Source organism: Ptychodera flava, chromosome 16, assembly GCF_041260155.1.
Source record: "Ptychodera flava strain L36383 chromosome 16, AS_Pfla_20210202, whole genome shotgun sequence".
Taxonomy (NCBI): Eukaryota; Metazoa; Hemichordata; class Enteropneusta; family Ptychoderidae; genus Ptychodera; species Ptychodera flava.
Genome location: NC_091943.1, coordinates 34,150,565 through 34,169,793, shown reverse-complemented (window position 1 = coordinate 34,169,793; position 19,229 = coordinate 34,150,565). Strand labels below are relative to the sequence as shown.

General features: G+C 36.7%; 2 protein-coding genes across 6 annotated transcripts in view; one reads left to right on the top strand and one right to left on the bottom strand.

The window, feature by feature from the left end:
• LOC139114657 (NACHT domain- and WD repeat-containing protein 1-like) overlaps window positions 1–649 on the bottom strand; it is a 43,764-nt gene extending 43,115 nt beyond the window's left edge. Inside the window, exon 1 of the mRNA XM_070676504.1 lies at window positions 362–649. Within this exon, the coding sequence (XP_070532605.1) occupies window positions 362–457 (96 nt within the window). The 5' untranslated portion in view covers window positions 458–649. The remainder of the gene's footprint in view (window positions 1–361) is intronic.
• Window positions 1–19,229, top strand: part of LOC139114659 (arylsulfatase J-like) — a 40,482-nt gene that overhangs the window by 10,366 nt on the left and 10,887 nt on the right. Inside the window, exons 1-5 of one of the 5 annotated variants that reach the window (XM_070676511.1) lie at window positions 7,027–7,155; window positions 12,549–12,660; window positions 17,103–17,154; window positions 17,324–17,424; window positions 17,785–17,891. In XM_070676511.1, coding sequence (XP_070532612.1) covers window positions 17,119–17,154; window positions 17,324–17,424; window positions 17,785–17,891 — 244 coding nt within the window. In that variant the 5' untranslated portion in view covers window positions 7,027–7,155; window positions 12,549–12,660; window positions 17,103–17,118. Of the gene's footprint in view, window positions 1–7,026; window positions 7,156–7,758; window positions 7,978–12,548; window positions 12,674–17,102; window positions 17,155–17,323; window positions 17,425–17,784; window positions 17,892–19,229 lie in introns of those variants that run through there. The other 4 variants (XM_070676510.1, XM_070676512.1, XM_070676513.1 and 1 more) reach the window with 4 other exon arrangements.

Sequence of the window (19,229 nt, the reverse complement as noted above, 5' to 3'; positions counted from 1 at the left end):
ACTGTCAGTCAACAGAACGCAAAATGCACTTGAATGTGAGTGATATTTGGTCTGTAGTTAAAATGTGACGCTAGTCGTTTTGATGACACTCGGGTAGAAGATTCATTTTCTGCAAAAATCACGATTTTGTGCTTGAGCCTAATAAAATAAATCAAGGTTGGTGTCTCGATAGACTTTCAACCACATGTTGCTGAACTGCACAGTGTCGAGACGTAAGGACTGAAACGCGAATTGTAGCGTTGACTGGAGTATAAGAAACCTTATCAAGATTTGACAAATCACGGTGCTCTAATTTTAAAATACTGGCGTCAGTGAACAACGTCCAAACATTTCTTACAGATTTTGACATAGTCAGACTCACCATAGGTCTTCCCTGTGTCAGCCTAGCCTTTGGATCGACTGACACGTCTTTGAAGAGCTTCTCCGTGGCTTCCAGCTTATTTTTGCTCGAGTACATGTTGCTCTGTGATTGGTAACAAAGTCAATTGCACCAGTACTTATTCATTTGTCGCCGAGTCGCATACCGATTAATTGAAGTCAAGACCACTTTTGGTAACTAAAATTACAAGACGAGACTCCGATAGTTGGTCACCATTGCCGGCCGATCCATTCAAACTGTGCGTTAGTAGTGTGTGTTGTATTTTATGGTAATGTGGTCAGCGTTTACCCATGTGAAGTACTGTTTGCGGAAGGCTTCTATTGTCCCTATCACCATGGCGCAAAGGCGTCTCACTTGAACCGTGCACTTTATAATTGGGTGGGGTTTGAGGAGTCTTTTTTTCAGTACAACTATATCAAGTCATCCTTCGCAATCCATTTATTTGGAAGAAAACTCCGAAGTGTTTCCTCGGTGAAATCTTCAATCGATCGAAAAGAAGTCATTGAAAAACTTGCAAGAGGCAAGTGATAACACTATGTCGAGTATATGATAGTAACAAAATATGAACACAAATGATGTTAATTAAATATTACTGCAGTGCATTTCTTTTGCATTTTCGAAATCTTATTTTAAATTCTTTGCTTACTTTGACTATCATTGCCATATGCTGAGGAGCTAATGGTGATCTATCCTAAGCTCCCCTTCCCCTCATAAAATGGTTTGATCCAGGTGTGCTAATGGCACAGGTCATAGTGCTTGAATAGTTGAGTCGGACAAAAGGAATCCGTGGACTACTCGAAGACAAAGACATTAAAAAGCTTACATATGAAAGGGAGAAACAACCCACAGTGACCATTCTTTTACTGACATCTCTCTCTGGAAGTGCGCAATTCGGAGTCGAAGTTCATAAAGGCTATTATGAGTGCATTTTGAGACGATGACACCGTCCTTTGTGTGATCATGGTGTAACGTGTGGAGAGACTGTGACAATACCAACGGGTGCCAACATAGGCCATCGTTTCCTTCGAGAGTATATCTGGTACCTCGACAGACAACTTATGTACACACATAAGTTGTGCCCTTCTGAATGCCAGGTATTACTAACCATAGTCAATCTCGGGCTGAAATGGGGATACTTCAAAAAATTTACTACTTATAACACGATTGCAACTAATTTGGGATAATTGGATGGTGAAGTAATGTCGATATAATCTGAAAATGTAACCTCATCTGCTTCTCTTTTTAAGTTACACACTTGTTTTATGAGTAATTTGTAATATCGCAACATTCAGCTGTAGGGCACCTAACATTTTTGAGAAATTTGAAAAAAAAACCAAAGATCCAATTATCCCATATTAGTTCCAGTCATGTTTTATGCAGACGGTCTCTCCACATCGATGCAGTGATCAGTGTAACAATCACCACTCGGTGACTCTCTTGCAAATCAGAACAATTGTAAATTGCATGGATTGGTTGAAGATGAAGATGACAATAGGCAAACGATTACGAGATTCGCGTTCTGTTGTCTTTCCTAACAACAACAATGGTACCAGGGGCAAAACAGTCATTAAAGGAACTAACAACAGCGATGGTAATTCGTTTACAGATCGTAAATATCAACAAGGAAACAGAAACAAAATGAGAATGTCATAATATTGCTATTAACAAAAGTAGAACGATATTACAAAGCAGTGTAAAGAGTCTGCGTATAGTTATGGTTAACCACAGACAAGGAGAAAAATACCAATTTATAGATCACAGTTTAGCGACTGACAGATAGAGGATTTATCCACATGATTTGCTCCTTTTACTTTCAAAGCAAGTTTCGCGATTAAAAGCTATGTAGGGGGTATATTGATCGCTAAAAACATTCAAATATCAACATCTTTCAAATAATGAATTGCTCTGTAAGTATATCTGAGTATCGTGAGTTGCATGAATAGAGTGGGTTGGCAGGTGACTACTGTGGTTGCAAGAGCTTTTGTGCCCCTTTGAGTTCGGTTGAAAAAATCCTAGGTCAGACTGTGTTATACAGCATTGTACGAGTCAATAGGAGAAGTCAGAAGAGACTTGAATTGGTAGTTTGGAAGCAGTCTTTCACAAATATTTGAAAGGACAACATTATGCCGAACGCGAAGAATTGAAGAAGTAGCTTGTGCGATCTTTGCAGTGAGGCAAGAGTTTAAAGGAGTATCTACTTGTCGATGGTTTACGTAAGAACCACAGTGAACGTGTTGTCAACCAACACGAGTATCTCTGGACTTGCAATCGTTGGAGGACATTATTATGTACTGACCAAAACAAATGAACATCGCGGTCAATTTGATCACAGTTTCTTTAGGGTCTATGATTTGATGCCGTGTTAATGTTTTAATGAGTGAGGTGGTGGCTTTCATTTAGCCGACAGACTTCTGGGCTATCACAAACCAGGTGCATGTGTGGTGGAGGAACTATATAGCAATGATTTAATCAGTCAATGCAGACAGTCAGCCGGTCAGTCAGTACACAGTCCGTGGTCAGTCTGTATATCAATCAGCGATCATGGAGGTTTGTGTGCTACCTGCATAGTCTCAGTAGGATACCCTTTCATTGCAGATAGAACTGAGATATAGAACAATGACTTTCAAAAAAAACGAGCCAATACACGAGTTTTGTTTGATATGGAGTGCTTTTAATGAAGTTCATATGTATCAATGCTCACAAAATTGTATTCTCTCTAGATAGGGAACCAAGAGTTTCCATTACTTTTGTACAAAATTACACGTAAAACGTAAATTTTAGAGTAACGACGGTGCGCATGCTCCTCTGACAAGCTTTTAATTACAAGGTTTGAGAGAGGTTACTTGTTTTCTAAAATGCTCTTCGTTGATTATGTTTCCATTAGTCTTTGCACATATAGAGTTCTCCGGAGTATTTTTGTCGAACGTATGTCGGTTTCCGAGATGAAACGACTGAAAAGTGAAACAAGAGTTCTCCAACCTGATAGCAAACAAGTAGAGTATGCGAAACATAAAACGGTACATACCTGGGGCTAGCAATCGAAATAAAATAGTCGTACGTCTTTGGAAGGGAAAGTTGGGTGTATACAGAAATTATATTCAATTTTGTTATATTTCAGTCTTAATATAGGCACCTTTTTACTTACACCCATGTTTATGTTGATGTTTGATGTGTGCTTTGGAAAAGTCTTATCGTTGTCGTAAATAATATTAGCCAATAAATGATCAAAGCCAGAACATCCTTCAAAAATGTGTTAACCATTTTAATGTCCCTGAAGTACAAAAGGTCACTGAATTTCGCCATAACGAGTGTTTGCACAGTTTTGGGTCTGAAATGTGACTAGAGTATAAATCTTGTTTGTCTACGCCCGAGCACGCAGCGATATTTGTTCAACGTTTGTATTTTTAAACCCCGCGGCGAATGCTCAGAAAGTCATGTATACTACAGACAGAGAATGCCAGTTTTTTGTGTTCCAAAATATTTTCAAGTTTACTTACCTAGCCTTGACGAGTTTTCAGTGTCACCTTAATGAATGAGACACGTTGGAAATTTAAAAAATGCAAAAGCCATTGAAAGAGAGTCTGAGGTGAAATGGTGCAGTATATGTTTTTTTAAGAGATTGGTTTTAAACTATAGTAAAATGTATTGGAATTCCTTCAGTGCCCACCTCGCAAGGCAGAAAGTTAAACACAATAAATTCACAAACACACGAGGAAAAGCTTCTTGCCTTAGATCCTTGAAAGGATTATAAAGGATTTAAAAAATGATTACTTGGTCTTAAAATGCTTGAGTGCATGATTCTTGCTCGGATCCGCTTTGCTCACATACAGTCGCTAAACGGAATCTGTGCAAATTTAATCACTATCCAGAGGCTTTCTTGGCCAAAGTTCTGTTTGATGGCGTGAGGGCAAGCATGGATAGTTTGAAATTTAAAAGAAAGCTTAATTCCTCAGGTTTTGCGTTGAAATCGCTCACACCGTCTTATAAATATGTTGATGTTCATGGAAGACCTTTCCATGAGGATTCACAAAATAACCCGTTTTTTCAAATGCGGTCTTTCCTGAGTCCAAACCAAACCCCAAACACTCATTTTTAATTTATACACCAAACATTGATTATATGTGTCCTATACCCAAACATTGCTTCAAGTTGTGCAGTTTTGCACGCACCATGAACGCAAAGAAAACGTATCAAGAAGTCTAGGAAATTGTTACTAATAATTGAATAAATACGCACTATTTTACCGACTTTTGCAGCGTAGCAGTTAAAACTAATGGCTGTAGATGTGCAGTTAGGGGGACATTTATACTCAAGTGACCGGTTTTGACTTCAAGATAATAACAGCAAAACATTTGGTATCATGATTCCAGTACAAGAGAGCACAAATTAAACTTCAGATAAACGACGTGCGCCATGAAAGTCCGTGTACCGTCGATTGACCGATTTAAACCGATGTTTGCTCTAGTACATTTGAATTCAAGGAATTCTAAAAGCTGTGCCACCAGCCTTTGAGATTGATGTTGCAACTCTTTCTGTGTGATCGTGTGGTTGGATAACCATAACAACGCTTTACACTCTCAGAATGAAGTTAATAAAGGATTGAAAAATATTTACAATATCATCGAAGGAATACTTTTTTTGAATTGGCTTACATGGTGAAATGCGCTCTTGACATGCCTCCCAGTGCCAGCACTACTTGTGTGGAGTATTTCATGGGTAGAGTATTGCGAAACAGGCAACAGGCAACATCGGTGACGTAGCAACGAGTTTAGACATTTGTCATTAGCAATACGCTAGCTTTCATCAAAATCACTTTGCACCGCGTCATACCAGTATTTCGTGAAACCAAACGTCAGAAAGAGGGTCTATGAGAAAAAAACTCGATATCCTATTGCTTGACATTGTAGGTTCATAGTATTATGACGGGAATAACAAAAATGAGTACATTGTAAACACAGATTTGAAACGGGAAGAGAAACGCTAATCACTAAGTATTTGAATAGCGCCCCCAATATTCATCAGTCCTCGCATAGACCTTCGAGTTTTTCTCGAGGGTCTATGGTCCTCGCACTTTCCTTGCACCGTTCAGCGCACTCAGGCAGTGTGCTAAATTATTACATGCCTCGGCGTTAGTGCAAATGTGTGCATTGATTCGAATAGGAACATCCGGGGAGTTAGCGGGCGTGTGAACGATGTACTGACCGGTTTCCATGGTTACCCGGTCCGGTGAAGCCCTTCGACGTTTTCGATGTCAAAGTAGACGCTTAACGCTAGATGTAAAATATCAGTGCGCGCACTACTATTTTGACTTTCGTTAGAATCTGTTTGATGCTGCTCGATAATGGTAAAATTGTTTGCAAATGCCCTGCATGTAACTAAATGTCATATAGCGTTAACTGTGAAAGGCATGTAATAAAAATATTATTGCCTGAATACATGGGTTTATGTGCCCTCGCAGCAGGAGACAATTTGCCCTCCTGGTGTCGGGCAAATTGTCACCTGCTCTCGGGCACATAAACCCATGTATTCAGGTAATAATATATAAGATTTACCGATGGAATGGGAGAAACGAGAGTTGGTGTACGGAGGGGCGGTCAGTTTACATGGACAAGGCAAAAGCATTAACTAGAATTAAAATCTACAGATACTTCCGCGAGCAGAAAATGCCCTATACATTTTTATTGTTTCAGTCAATGCCATGTAAATGACGTAGATATATCAACAAGAATTTGCAAGGAGAAATATAAGCGAAAAAACAAATATACCGTTGGATTAGTTTAACATAGAAATAACGATTACCATAAAATATTTAAAATATTTGCCAGTCATAGGACTTGTGTGGCTGTTCTCGCCACATCAGGTTTGCGAAAACATGACATATAAGGTGGCACAACCTAATTTTTTTTCGCGGAGCAATTAGAGATTCGCTCATTAACTTTGCATTGCTTGATAGCGACCCTTGAAGTCTGCAAACGAAATTCAGATTTTTACTATCATGATAGTCGTATCGGATCGGCGAAAACTAGTCGAATGAGTAAATTAAGGGATTCTTCTTCTCCTCATGGACCAAAGGAAAAACTGTAGCGTGGCTTTGTGAAAATTTGTCAAGGAAATTCTGGTAGGTTGAGTGTCATAAAAGTCATATCTAAACGGTATCAGCAAAGCCCATAAAGGTTCCATTTGAAACCAGCAGAGTATATTTACATGTAACTGTGTTGAAAGCACCGACGACCAGAATACCCAGCACATAATACATACACATTTGTTTATACCAGAGCAATTTCGTCCACAGGTAGAACTGCCATGTATAAGGGACGGACCATTAGATCTTGGGAGGTGGGCGTAGTCATATATTTTTACAATTGTAAATTTTTGAAATTTTTGTCCAAGTGAGTCGTCATGTGCTGATTTTTTAAAGTAAACTGTCAGATTTGTAATTTTTTAGTTTCCGATTTTTTTTTAATTTTGAAAACTAAACTGAAGATTTATTCCCTTTTTGCTTTGATTTTTTTCTTTTTTTTGACCACCCCTCCCATATCTAATGGTTTATCCCTAAAAGAAGTTAGTAATGAGCGAGAAACCAAAATAAAGTAACACTGTATGTCTTTCGAACAGGAGAGTGGAGTTTCATAACATATGGACAGAGAGTTCCCACATGAGTGCACAGGGGCCTCAGACTGGATAACAAGCAGAAGAAAATTAAACAGACAGACAGTATACTGACAAAAGAAAGATAAATAAAACACAAAAGACAATAGAAGAACAAGTATAAAAATGTAAGTAAACAAACAAAGTAACTAACTATATAGAGAGCAGACTGCCTGAAAATATGTGACAAACATGTATTGCAGAGCGATAGCAATACTGCTAATCGACGTACATAACCACACTGCTATGGAATTATCTTCAGATCTCAATTACCCAATGGTGTGTAGCGCAGATAGAGAGGTGACATTTTGTTTACATGTTTGAGTGTATCGCACATATAATGTGTATGAAAGGTCTGTAGGTGATGAAATAAATGGTACAATCGGCATAATTAGGTGAGTCAGAGTCATTTTGTGTTAATTTAATAGTTCCATAATATGCACAGAAAGTTCGCTGTGTCAAGCTGGAAAGCATCTGTGTCTGTGTAGAGAGCGTGTGACAGGGGGCGATGTCGAAAAAATACGATTCTATAGTGCTCTTGTTCATATACACATATTGAAATAGTGAATAGCACAGACTGAGACAACAAAAGTAAGAATTCATCAGCTTTATACAAAAAAGGACAACAAACAACGTCAGCTTTACCCCTGATGGTAGCTGGGAGCGCAATAAGTGGTTGTCCTGCCAACACCTCATTATAATAACACCATACAATGGGTTAGAGAGCTGTTTGTAACCGCATCCACTTCTGCTGATGCAGACCCGGAATGCGTATCACAGACTTTACCATTGCACAGAAATGCGTTCAATACCCAAGTTGGTTACTTGTGGTGTATTTACCTGCGGTTGCATCGTGCTGTATTCCCACTTCCTTCAAGACAGTTTTACAAGTAAGACGCTGAGTTCCTTGAAGAGACCAAACATCGTCTTTATCCTCGCCGATGATCTAGGTTAGTTCACCTCATTGCGAAAAACCTTCAAAATATAAATGTCACATTAAAATGAAGCAAATCCAATCAAATTACAGGAAAGTGAAATGTATGGATGCCGACAACTTGTCAAATTGATGTTACTGTTTTTTCGAAAAAGTTAATACACTCCTGGACCAGGAGGATATAGGTGTGGCAAAACACTGCTGTAAATCTATAAATTGGTTTTATGCACTTATAGTAATTGTAGGCAGTGCGTTCCTCAGGTGTGTATGTTTTAATTTCAACCGATCACTCGAACCACACGGACTTTATCTTATGGTTCCGGTGACATGAACTATGGGGCGTATAGTCTAATCAATGACCTAAGCTGTATATATACGTATAGGCTAGAGCAAGAACGGCCCGAAACAGAAATTAATAGATCTTACGCGAACGCACAAAGGCATTGCACATTTCATTTGGTGACGTCATTTTCAAGTATTTTCCATTCTGTACACAACGTAGTGGCCTTTTCAGGCGATATGTGATTAGTTGCTGCATTTATATACCACTTTATCTTTCATAGAGCATCTTAGTTGTCTTTATTGTTAATTGCTTTTTGTTGTTGTTGCCATAACATGATATCACACAAAATCCATTGCGACTTTGGCCACTTGGAGTTCAGTATAAATAAGCAGCTAGAGGGCAAGGAAACCCTTTTCATTTCGTATCCATTGGTTCGTATTCTCTAAATATGTCGGAACAAACAAATATATGTGATTCTCAGCCTATAGTTTGGTTCTCCTTCAAACATAATGTGATGATACAGTCTTTGTTTTTTCCTTCTGTATATTTTTCTCTCAACATTCAATTACTGAAATAATTCTGTATCTGAGTGATGAAGTGTAGCGCTGACCCTGACATGCTGGAAAATGTACACGACAGCTTCGGTTGACTGTTCAGAATGTGTGTATTTTATCCCATCGACATTGAATTTTCGCCGCGCACAGCGCACTAATTTTTTATATCATTTATAAGGTTGACGGGGCTAATAAAACGCAGCATATTTTTTGTATAACCCCCACTCGTGTGCATTCTCTTTGTCGAGCAGTGTACAAGAAGCCTTTCTACTGAAATTTAATTAAAGAAGCAAGTTCCGGACAGAAGTAAGTTCCGGACTCATTACTTCGACCGATAAATATAAATGGAAAACAAATTGAAAGAGTGTCTCTTTTCAAATTTCTTGGTACAATTTTAGATTCGAAATGTCGTTTTACAGACAACATTGAATTTATTTGTAAAAAAGCACAGCAGCGCTTATTCCTTCTCAGGAAACTGAGAGGCTTTAATGTCAGAAAGAATATTTTAGTAACTGTGTATTGTTCGCTTGTTGAGAGCATCTTAACGTTTAATATTGTATCCTGGTACGGGAACCTCTCAGTTAAGGACAAAATGAGATTAACACAAGTCGTCAATCTGGCAGGAAAGATTGTTGGTATAAAACAACGGCAACTTTCAGTAATATATTACCAAAATTTGAAGAGGAAAGCCATTCAGATCCATCAGGATCAAACACACCCACTTAGCACAGAATTTAAAATCCTCCCGTCAGGTCGACGACTTAAGGTACCTTTTGCGCGTAAAAACTTGTACAAAAAGTCTTTTATACCTTCAGCTGTGGCAGTTTTAAACTCGGAATTTTATACGTAATTTATTGATTTTTCCCCAAGACTGTGTATATATATGTGTGTGTGTTTTTTTTGTACGTCAGGAGCTTTGTGGTGCCGAAAGAAAATTTTCCATTTGTGGATGTGCGTGTTTCATTAATGGACAATAAAGTAATTTGAATTGAATTGAATTGAATTGAATTGAATTGAAAAAATTGCCGTGCATATATTCACGGTCATTCAATTTATATCATGATTGACAGATAACGAAAACCGATTAAGAAGTCAATTGAAGTTCTTTCCGGATATTTCTCGATGACAAAGCACACATTTTGTATTTACACAAACAAAATAAGCAACGACCACTCCAGTGGGTCGGGGAACTTAAGCTGCCTGACGTCATACAATAGTTGTTTAAGCATAGGGATAGATATTTGGACTTAAATATTTTTACACTACTTTGCTTGTGCAGACTCAATTTGATGGTTGTGGAGTTGATACAGTTTTCATCGTCTTGTCTCTGTGAAAATCGAAAATTTCATTTTTTCCCGTGAGGGTTAAAGTAGAGAAGAGCAAGTATATTTAATTTCAAATATCGGCAAATTTTCGGTAAGTAAAATTAAAATATGACCCTTACTGTTGATTATGCAAGAAAATGGTTTAAATCTTCCATGTGGAAACTTAAAACGAAAGTTAAAAAATTCTGTTCTGGAGCTTACAACGGAATGTCAAACCCCAAGTTCATCTCCAAAAGTTGATTTAGAGAAAGGTTATCGACCGTTTATTTACATTTATCTTGCTACCTTAAAGCGTCATCGTAATTTTGGATCACATGTACGCAGATACTCTAATAATCTACGTTTCTCCCTACCACGGAGCGATATACCATGGCAGAGAAACGAGTGAAATGTGGCATTTCCAAACCATGCAAATGTCTAAACAAGCGAAATTGCAATTGTACGTAATACGCATTAATCCATTTATGGCTCCTCGCAGCTGTTACCAAAAAATTATTCATGTCAAGATGTTATCAATCAGGATTTATCAATTTTTCATTGAATCAGGAACTGAGCACAGATTGCATGGCATTAGCGAATAATTCAGGGCAGAAAATAACATTATGTAAGTTGAAGTCACAAGAGTTAAGATGGAGAGGTGAATGGCTATATTATAGACAAGATATCAATAACATTTTATGAAATACAGGGGCAGCCGATAAAGCTGTAACGATTTCGTGTTGGACTGCCAACCAGGCTGGCAATCTCATTATTGATTATCAAACAGAGAAATGGCATTCTTTCACGTAGCGGACGATTAGGGGAAAATGCGTAATCGGGGATAGTAGGTGTGGTTAGGTCACTTTGGGGAGGGAGGGTAATGCAGTCGGGAATGAGAAGCGGGAGATTTCCTGATTATTAGTGGGGAAAAATGAAGTTAAGTGAAAGTGGGGGGATTTTCATACGACGAGGTAGTTACGAACAGCAAACAAATTGACATCAAAATGCATGTTTTGTCAAAAACACGGTAGAATTGCATCTTACATGTAAAAAATCTTCCGGTTACTATTTCTCAAAATCGGCTGGGCTGGTTGGCTTTCCTTCGAGATGGCAACTTGTTCTGACAGATGGAGATAACATTATTACATGTTTCATAAATCGTTATTGAGTGTATTTTTGTCTTCTGGTATCGGAATTTAATGCAAAGAATAGAAACAGAACTGACAAGATAGTAAATATACGCAGCAAAATTATCAGAGAACAACAAATAGGTCTCTCCGACTTGTATGACAATCACGTTTTACGCAAAGGAAATTCCATCTTGCATTCCATGTTTCAGCATCCATTATATCATGACTTTGGCTTGCTCCCATCTGGTCGTCGTTTTAGAGTACCGAGTTTTAAAACCAACAGAGCTAAATGACTTTCCATCAACAGGGTTATCAGACAATTGAACAGACTCAACTAACTTTTAAAGTTTTGTATTTCCGTTACCCCTTGTGATTTTATTGAGTTTTACTCTGTGCTGCCCGGATTTCAATGCCTGTTTAAATTGTAATTGATGTATATATGTTTGTCACTGCTGCGATTATAATTTTATTGCCCAAATGGGGATAATAAAGATGGCTTGATTGATTGATTGATTGAGGAGGCAAGGATGTCAATGTTGGACTGACATTGCAAATCCTTCGATTTATCGTAGTTAAACGGCGACATTGTAACTCGTATCTTCAGCGCTAAACCAGGTGGAATCAGGTACTAAGATTTTGAGACTGTGGTGAGAAGCAGGTATACTCAGTACAACGCTAGCAAGGCACTGAAGAATATTAAGACGATTAAATCTACAGATTTCGTTGCGTTCCAGATGTAAAAGTAGGAAAGGCAAAAGGCACAAAGTAGTCGTCTTAATCCGAATTACAACTGTAAAGTGTTGTCAAAATTCGAGTGTTAAATATCCTGAACTTCGTTTCGCTAATCTATTCAATTTTTTACTAGAACTTTATCTGGCGCTTCTTGAACACGACCATGGATTTGATGTTGATACACACCTGAAATAATATTTTTGCGACCGTGATCATGACTTATCACTGGTTGCAACAATGAACCAAGGTTAGAACATTGATTCTTCAAAATTTCGTATCCATCAAAAGTACTTTAAGTAAATTTTTTTCAAGCTGATAATATGCAACCCGTTTACATATCATGTTCGCAGAAATCAGCCCAGGCAGGGTTACTCTACCCCACCCGTAGAGTAACCGTGGCCAAGGCGAGTACGAATGACGAGTTACCGTCGATAAAGATGACTCAAGCGTGCAGTTCAGCGTGGGTAATACAGTCTAGCACAGTCTTAAATGTGTCATAAGTGGAACATTTCGAAAGTAATGAAACTAAAAACAATTGTCGCCTGCAGCATCACGTTTAAGATGCCTTTGTTTTATTTTCCCAGGATGGTCCGACGTTGGTTTCAATAATCCCAGCGTCATCACACCTAACATCGACAAACTGGCTAGAGAGGGCGTCATTCTGAATCAGAGCTATGCAGCACAGTCATGCAGTCCGTGAGTAAAAGTGGTAAACTTTCAATTCTGTATGTCCTATTACTATTCGGTCTAGTTGGTCCAGGCAATTCATATTAATAATAGACTGGCTGGTATAGACTAGTCGTTCATAAAAATGATCTGAATCAGACTTATCTATCTATCTATCTATCTATCTATCTATCTATCTATCTATCTATCTATCTATCTATCTATCTATCTATCTATCTATCTATCCATTTATTTCTGCAATCGTTCATGCATGCATTTATTTACCATTAATTCATGAGCAGACATTTTTTCATATAAATAAGAAAACTGTTGACCAACGAATAAGTTTGTTTACGGAAGTCGCTGACCTCAATGAGAGGTGGTTGCTCTATATAACCAGATATGAACTGAAAATGCTCACGTGTTTCATTATTATTGCAGTTATGTGTAAATTTGAACCTTTGGCACATGTTTGCAACTTCATTGAAAGTGTTATGATCAACATAATGAACAATATTCACCGCCTATTAACTCTAAAAGATCATGAAGTATACAAATACGTAATTAGCTAGAATAAAAATACCTTCTTTGACTGCTGTCATTGTACCATCACTTTATATAGCAAGTGTAATTACCTTTAGCCAAGTCCTTCAAGCCATATATGCCGAACTGTGAAAGCTCATTAGATATGCAAATTATAAATTAGCTGACATGAAAATGTGAAATGACTTTCAATATTGTTTTAACCTGGTATAATCATCAATGTACACAGCATGTTTTGCCAACTTTGATCAAGTAAATCCCAGTATATATCCCTAATTAGAAAAGATCATTGAAAATGCAAATTAGGAATTGGCTGAAGGAAAAATGCTTAATGATTTTCAATAATGTTGTATCATAGTATCTCCAATACATGTAGCAAGTTTTGTCAACTTTGGTCAAGTCAATTCAGATATATATCCCTAATTAGGAAAGTTCATTAAATATGCAAATTAGAAATTGGCTGAAGAGAAAATGCTTAATGACTTTCAATAATATTGTATTATAGTGTCTTTAATGTACATAGCAAGTTTCATCAATTTTGATCGAGTCAATTCAGATATATATCCCTAATTATGAAAATTCATTTAATATGCAAATTAGGAATTGGCCGAAGTAAAAATGTCTTTTGACTTTCAATAATGTTATATCACAGTATCTTTGATGTATACAGCAAGTTTCAACCACTACAATCAAGTTAATTCAGATATATATCCCTAATTAGGAAAGTTCATTAAATATGCAAATTCGATATTGGCTGAAGTAAAACTGCTAATGACTTTCAAAAATGTTGTATCATAGTATCTTTAATGTATATAGCAAGTTTCATCAATTTTGGTCCAGTCACTTCGTATATATATCCCTAATTAGCAAAGTTCATTAAATATGTAATTAGGAATTGGCTGAAGTAAAATGCTTAATGATTTTCAATAATGTTGTATCATAATATCTCAAATACATGTAGAAAGTTTTGTCAACTTTGGTCAAGTCAATTCAGATATATATCCCTAATTAGGAAAGTTCATTAAATATGCGAATTAGGAATTGGGTGAAGAGAAAATGCTAAATGACTTTGAATAATATTGTATCATAGTATCTTCAATACTGTAGCAAGTTTGGTCAATTTCGATCTTGTCAAATCAGATATATATCCCTAATTAGGAAAGTTCATTAAATATGCAAATTAGCAACCATCTTTCATGTCACCCCTTAATGGTTCCCACTGCTGATATATCTTGGTGTGATCAACATTTGCAGCAAATCTCATCAAATTGTGTGCAGTTGTTTTTAATGTATATCAGTTTTTTCTAAAATCATTAATTATGCAAATGAGCAAAAAGTATGCAAGCCACACCCACAAAAAACTAATCAGTTCTTGCCATTTGCTAACTGAATCTATGTACCAGATTTGATTCTGATCTGATAAGCCGTTTTTGAGATATCGGACCAACAGACAGACAGACAGACAGACAGACAGACAGACAGACAGACAGACATCGCTGCGACATATGCTCACGTGTGTGAACACGTGAGCAAAAAAGGGTATGAAACCAGCGTGTAATCTTCGGGCTTCCTGAAACTATGATGAAGAATGCAAGATTGACTAGGATATGGGATAGTAAATAAATAGGATAGCGGTTAAAGATAGCAAGTTCTAGTACCATTTACTGACAATTAATAATTTATTAAACCAGATATGAACTGTAAATGCTCACGTGTTTCATTATATATTGAAGTTATGTGTAAATTTGAACCTTTGCCACATGTTTGCAACTTCATTGAAATTATTATGATCAACATAATGAACAATAATCACCGCCGATTAATTCTAAAAGGTCATGAAGTATACAAATATGTAATTAGCTGAAATAAAAATATTAAAGTTATTTGACTGCTCTTATTGTATCACCACTTTATATAGCAAGTGTAATTACTGTTGGCCATGTCCTTCAAGTCATATATGCCGAGCTGTGAAAGCTCATTAGATATGCAAATTATAAATTAGCTGACATGAAAATGTGAAATGACTTTCGATATTGTTTTAACCTAGTACCTGGTATAATCATCAATGTACATAGCATGTTTTGCCAACTTTGATCAAGTAAATCCCGGTATATATCCCTAATAAGCAAAGTTCATTAAATATGTAAATTAGGAATTGGCTTTAGTAAAGATGCTTAAGATTGTCAATAATGTTGTATCATGGTATCTGTAATATGTGTAGCAAATTTTGTCAACTTTGGTCAAGTCAATTCAGATATATCTCTCTAATTAGGAAAGGTCATTAAATATGCAAACTAGGAATTGGCTGAAGAGAAAATGCTTAACGACTTTCAATAATGTTGTATTATAGTGTCTTTAATGTACATAGCAAGTTTCATTAATTTTGATCAAGTAAATTCAGATAAATATCCCTAATTATGAAAATTCATTTAAGGTTTTGGCTGAAGTAAAAATGTCTTTTGACTTTCAATAATGTTATATCACAGTATCTTTGATGTATATAGCAAGTTTCAACAACTACAATCAAGTTAATTCAGATATATATCCCTAATTGGGAAAGTTCATTAAATATGCAAATTAGGAATTGGCTGAAGTAAAAATGCTTAATGACTTACAATGTTGTATCATAGTGGCTTCAATACATGTAGCAAGTTTCATCAACTTTGGTCCAGTCATTTCAAATATATATCCCTAATTAACAAAGTTCATGAAATATGCAAATTAGGAATTGGCTGACGTTAAAACGCTTAATGACTTTCAATAATGTTAAATCATAGTATCTTTAATATACATACCAAGTTTGGTTAATTTTGATCGAGTCAAATCAGACATATATCCCTAGTTAGGAAAGTTCATTAAATATGCAAATTAGCATTTATCTTTCATGTCAACCCTTAATGGTTCCCACTGCTGATAATCTTGGTGTGATCAACATTTGTAGCAAATCTCATCAAATTGTGTGTAGTCGTTTTTAATGTATATCCGTTTTTTCTGAAATCATTAATTATGCAAATGAGCAAAAAGTATGCAAGCCACACCCACCAAAAACTAATCAGTTCTTGCCATTTGCTAACTGAATCTATGTACCAGATTTGATTCTGATCTGATAAGCCGTTTTTGAGATATCGGACCAACAGACAGACAGACAGACAGACAGACAGACAGACACAGACAGACAGACAGACAGACATCGCTGCGACACATACTCACGTGTGTAAACACGTGAGCAAAAAAGACCTCATTCAACGCTCATCTGGTGAGTCCAAACCCTACTCATGAAATTCAAATTAAATTGCGCTGTTCAGGAGATAGGGTGAGCATTATAGCCGTGAACGAGATTGAACACACTGTTTTCCTTTTCTGCCGACTCCAGTCTACCAATACAACCTTTCAAAAGTTTTTGTCGTAGTGAAGGTGTTCAGACTTAAGTCATGACATAGACCTCGCAGTGAAGGTGTTGGGACATAGGTTGGGACATAGATCTTGAATGCAGTGATGAAATGCCATATATAGCCAAAGCGATCATTCGATGTTTGATGTCAAATCTCAATTATAGATTTTATTGTATATTTGGCTAGCATCAATTTGACCTCTTCCTAAGCTGTATGGTGAACTTTGACCCCACTGATACTTTTACCCACATCAGCAAGTGATAGATAAAGTAATGGTATTTGTTGGAATTACACACTTCACTCATTCAATTCACTGTATTTGAGCGAGAGTGGCGAAAAGAAACGCATTTTCGAAATGTTCAGTAAAATATTTGCCTCACAAATTGACCTTGAGGTTTCATTTTCATTGAAAGAGGACCAGTATTTCATCACCAAACACATTTAATAACCTTTGTGAGTCTCACACATATCTGTGATCGAAGTATCATGAGTAGGCTCCGTGCTGTCGTTAAAGCCAGGTTTTCCTTTGTATTTCAGATCAAGAGCGGCATTAATGAGTGGATATTATCCCTATCGCCTTCACTTTGAGGTAAAAGTTTATTTCCTTGTTTATCGAAAACAATTAAGAAGAGACTCACTTTCGATAAATCGCACGCATAAGAGAAATTATAATTGCTGCAAATCCCTGTTCAGTACAATTAAATTTTAGGAGACAAAAGTATTTTAATAAACTATTTTTTTCAAACATATCTTCATAGACACAGCTTGGGATATATTTTCCACATGGTCTTCAACTAAATTTGACTTTGCTCCCTGGAAGAATGAAGGAGTTGGGTTATTCAACTTATATGGTTGGAAAGTAAGTGTCGTGAACTTTATTTATATGTGTGTGGAAAGCTTTGCCAGTTTTACCTAAACATGATGTGTTTTATACACACACAGAGACACAGTTATGAAAGTAATGAAAGTTTGTAAAAAAAACTTAAAATTGTTAAGGTTTAAACTTTACGATGTAATTATCATACAATATTTCAGCCAGACACAGACATCTACCTTTCGTTCTCTCCATGTATCTGTCTGGTGAAGGCAGACATGAAAATGTCATGTTAGGCCATTTATACTAATCATCATAAAACCATAGGAGAATCCCTGTGTTTAGAAAATATGGATAATTTTTCCATCTTCCAACTTTCGTATGTTGTTCTTTTTTCACAAACAGGTGGAATTTAGGATTTTGCAAGGAGGCATATACACCGAACAGACGAGGCTTTGATAAGTTTTATGGTTTCTATTTGGCTACAGGGGATCATTATGAACATTCTCATGGTATGAACGCATCGAACTTTGCACTTTGACCTTAGAATGTAAGAATGTAAATTTTAAAGCAGAGGTAGCTTCTGTTTGTGGTGTCTTCAGTGTATTCAAGTTTAGGATGTGTCGTCCCGGTTTATTCATGTCTTGCATGCCATCATACAAGTTTTCCAGTCCAGACACCTAAAAAGGGTGTGGCAGTTTGTAAAAATTAATTCCTCGATGGTTCGATTTCCCAGGGCTTAAACCGTTAACTTTTTGTACAATAGATTACTCCATAGGCAAGACGTACTTCCTTCCAAATTTGGTCCGGGAGAAACGCACGCATATACGTGAAAGGTGTAGAACTTCATTCGTTTGAAAAACACCAGAGTCGTAATAGAAATTATTTATTTATTGATTTGAGCAAAAAAGGTCCGATAGACCTTGATTTTTACCGAAGCAAATGCGAAATGACAACGCTACATGTAAGTAAATTATTATGACGCAACTTTATTCTCAATTGATGCAATGTATAGGTACAATCATAACACACCAAAACTCGTTATTTGCACACCTTGTAATACGCCATTGTTTGTGCTGAGTGAAGTCACTTCAATTCGCAATGATAAAATGGAACAGAATTGGTTAAAGCGATGCATGATTAACGCTTGCATGGTGTGGGCATTCAAGTCAAACTTTTGGCCTAGAGAGCGAAGTAAATATGAAATCAACTGAATCAGCCAGTCACCAGGAGTTCAGTTTCGGTAGGACGGGGAGGAGGGGGGCGATATCACTAAAATGGAAGAATTGCGCTTGGCATTGTCCTGGTTTCATGAAAACGTTGACTTATTTTTCTGTATGTTCTGTAGATAAAGAAGAGAAATAAAATTTATCAGTGTCTCATGATAACAGAGTACCTAGAGCTCAAGGGGTAGGCTATGGAAGGCATGTCATGTATCTAATTAGATTAATGTCTGATTAGACTTTGATGAATCAAGTTGTATTTTGCCGCATCGTTTTGTGTCGATTACAATGTCTAAAATCAAAACACCATTTGCTGATTGTCATTGTTATAATTTTTCAGGAAATTATAACACATTTTTATCAAAATGACTGAAAGTATGTGATCCTCTTTACTAATAATTTTAATCAACTATAACTTTTGACAATTTTTTCGCTGGTTTGTTCTGTGAATGAAATTTACAGTTTGTCGGTTCATGCAGCACCTTAATACTCAGTATTGGGCTCAGCATTCTAGTGTGTTTAGTGATGATCTTTTTCATTGGTGACCCTTTAACTTAGGTCCAGACCTGAATTCCACCATCAATAATGAATATGCATGGCATACATGTACAATATGTGCTAACATGA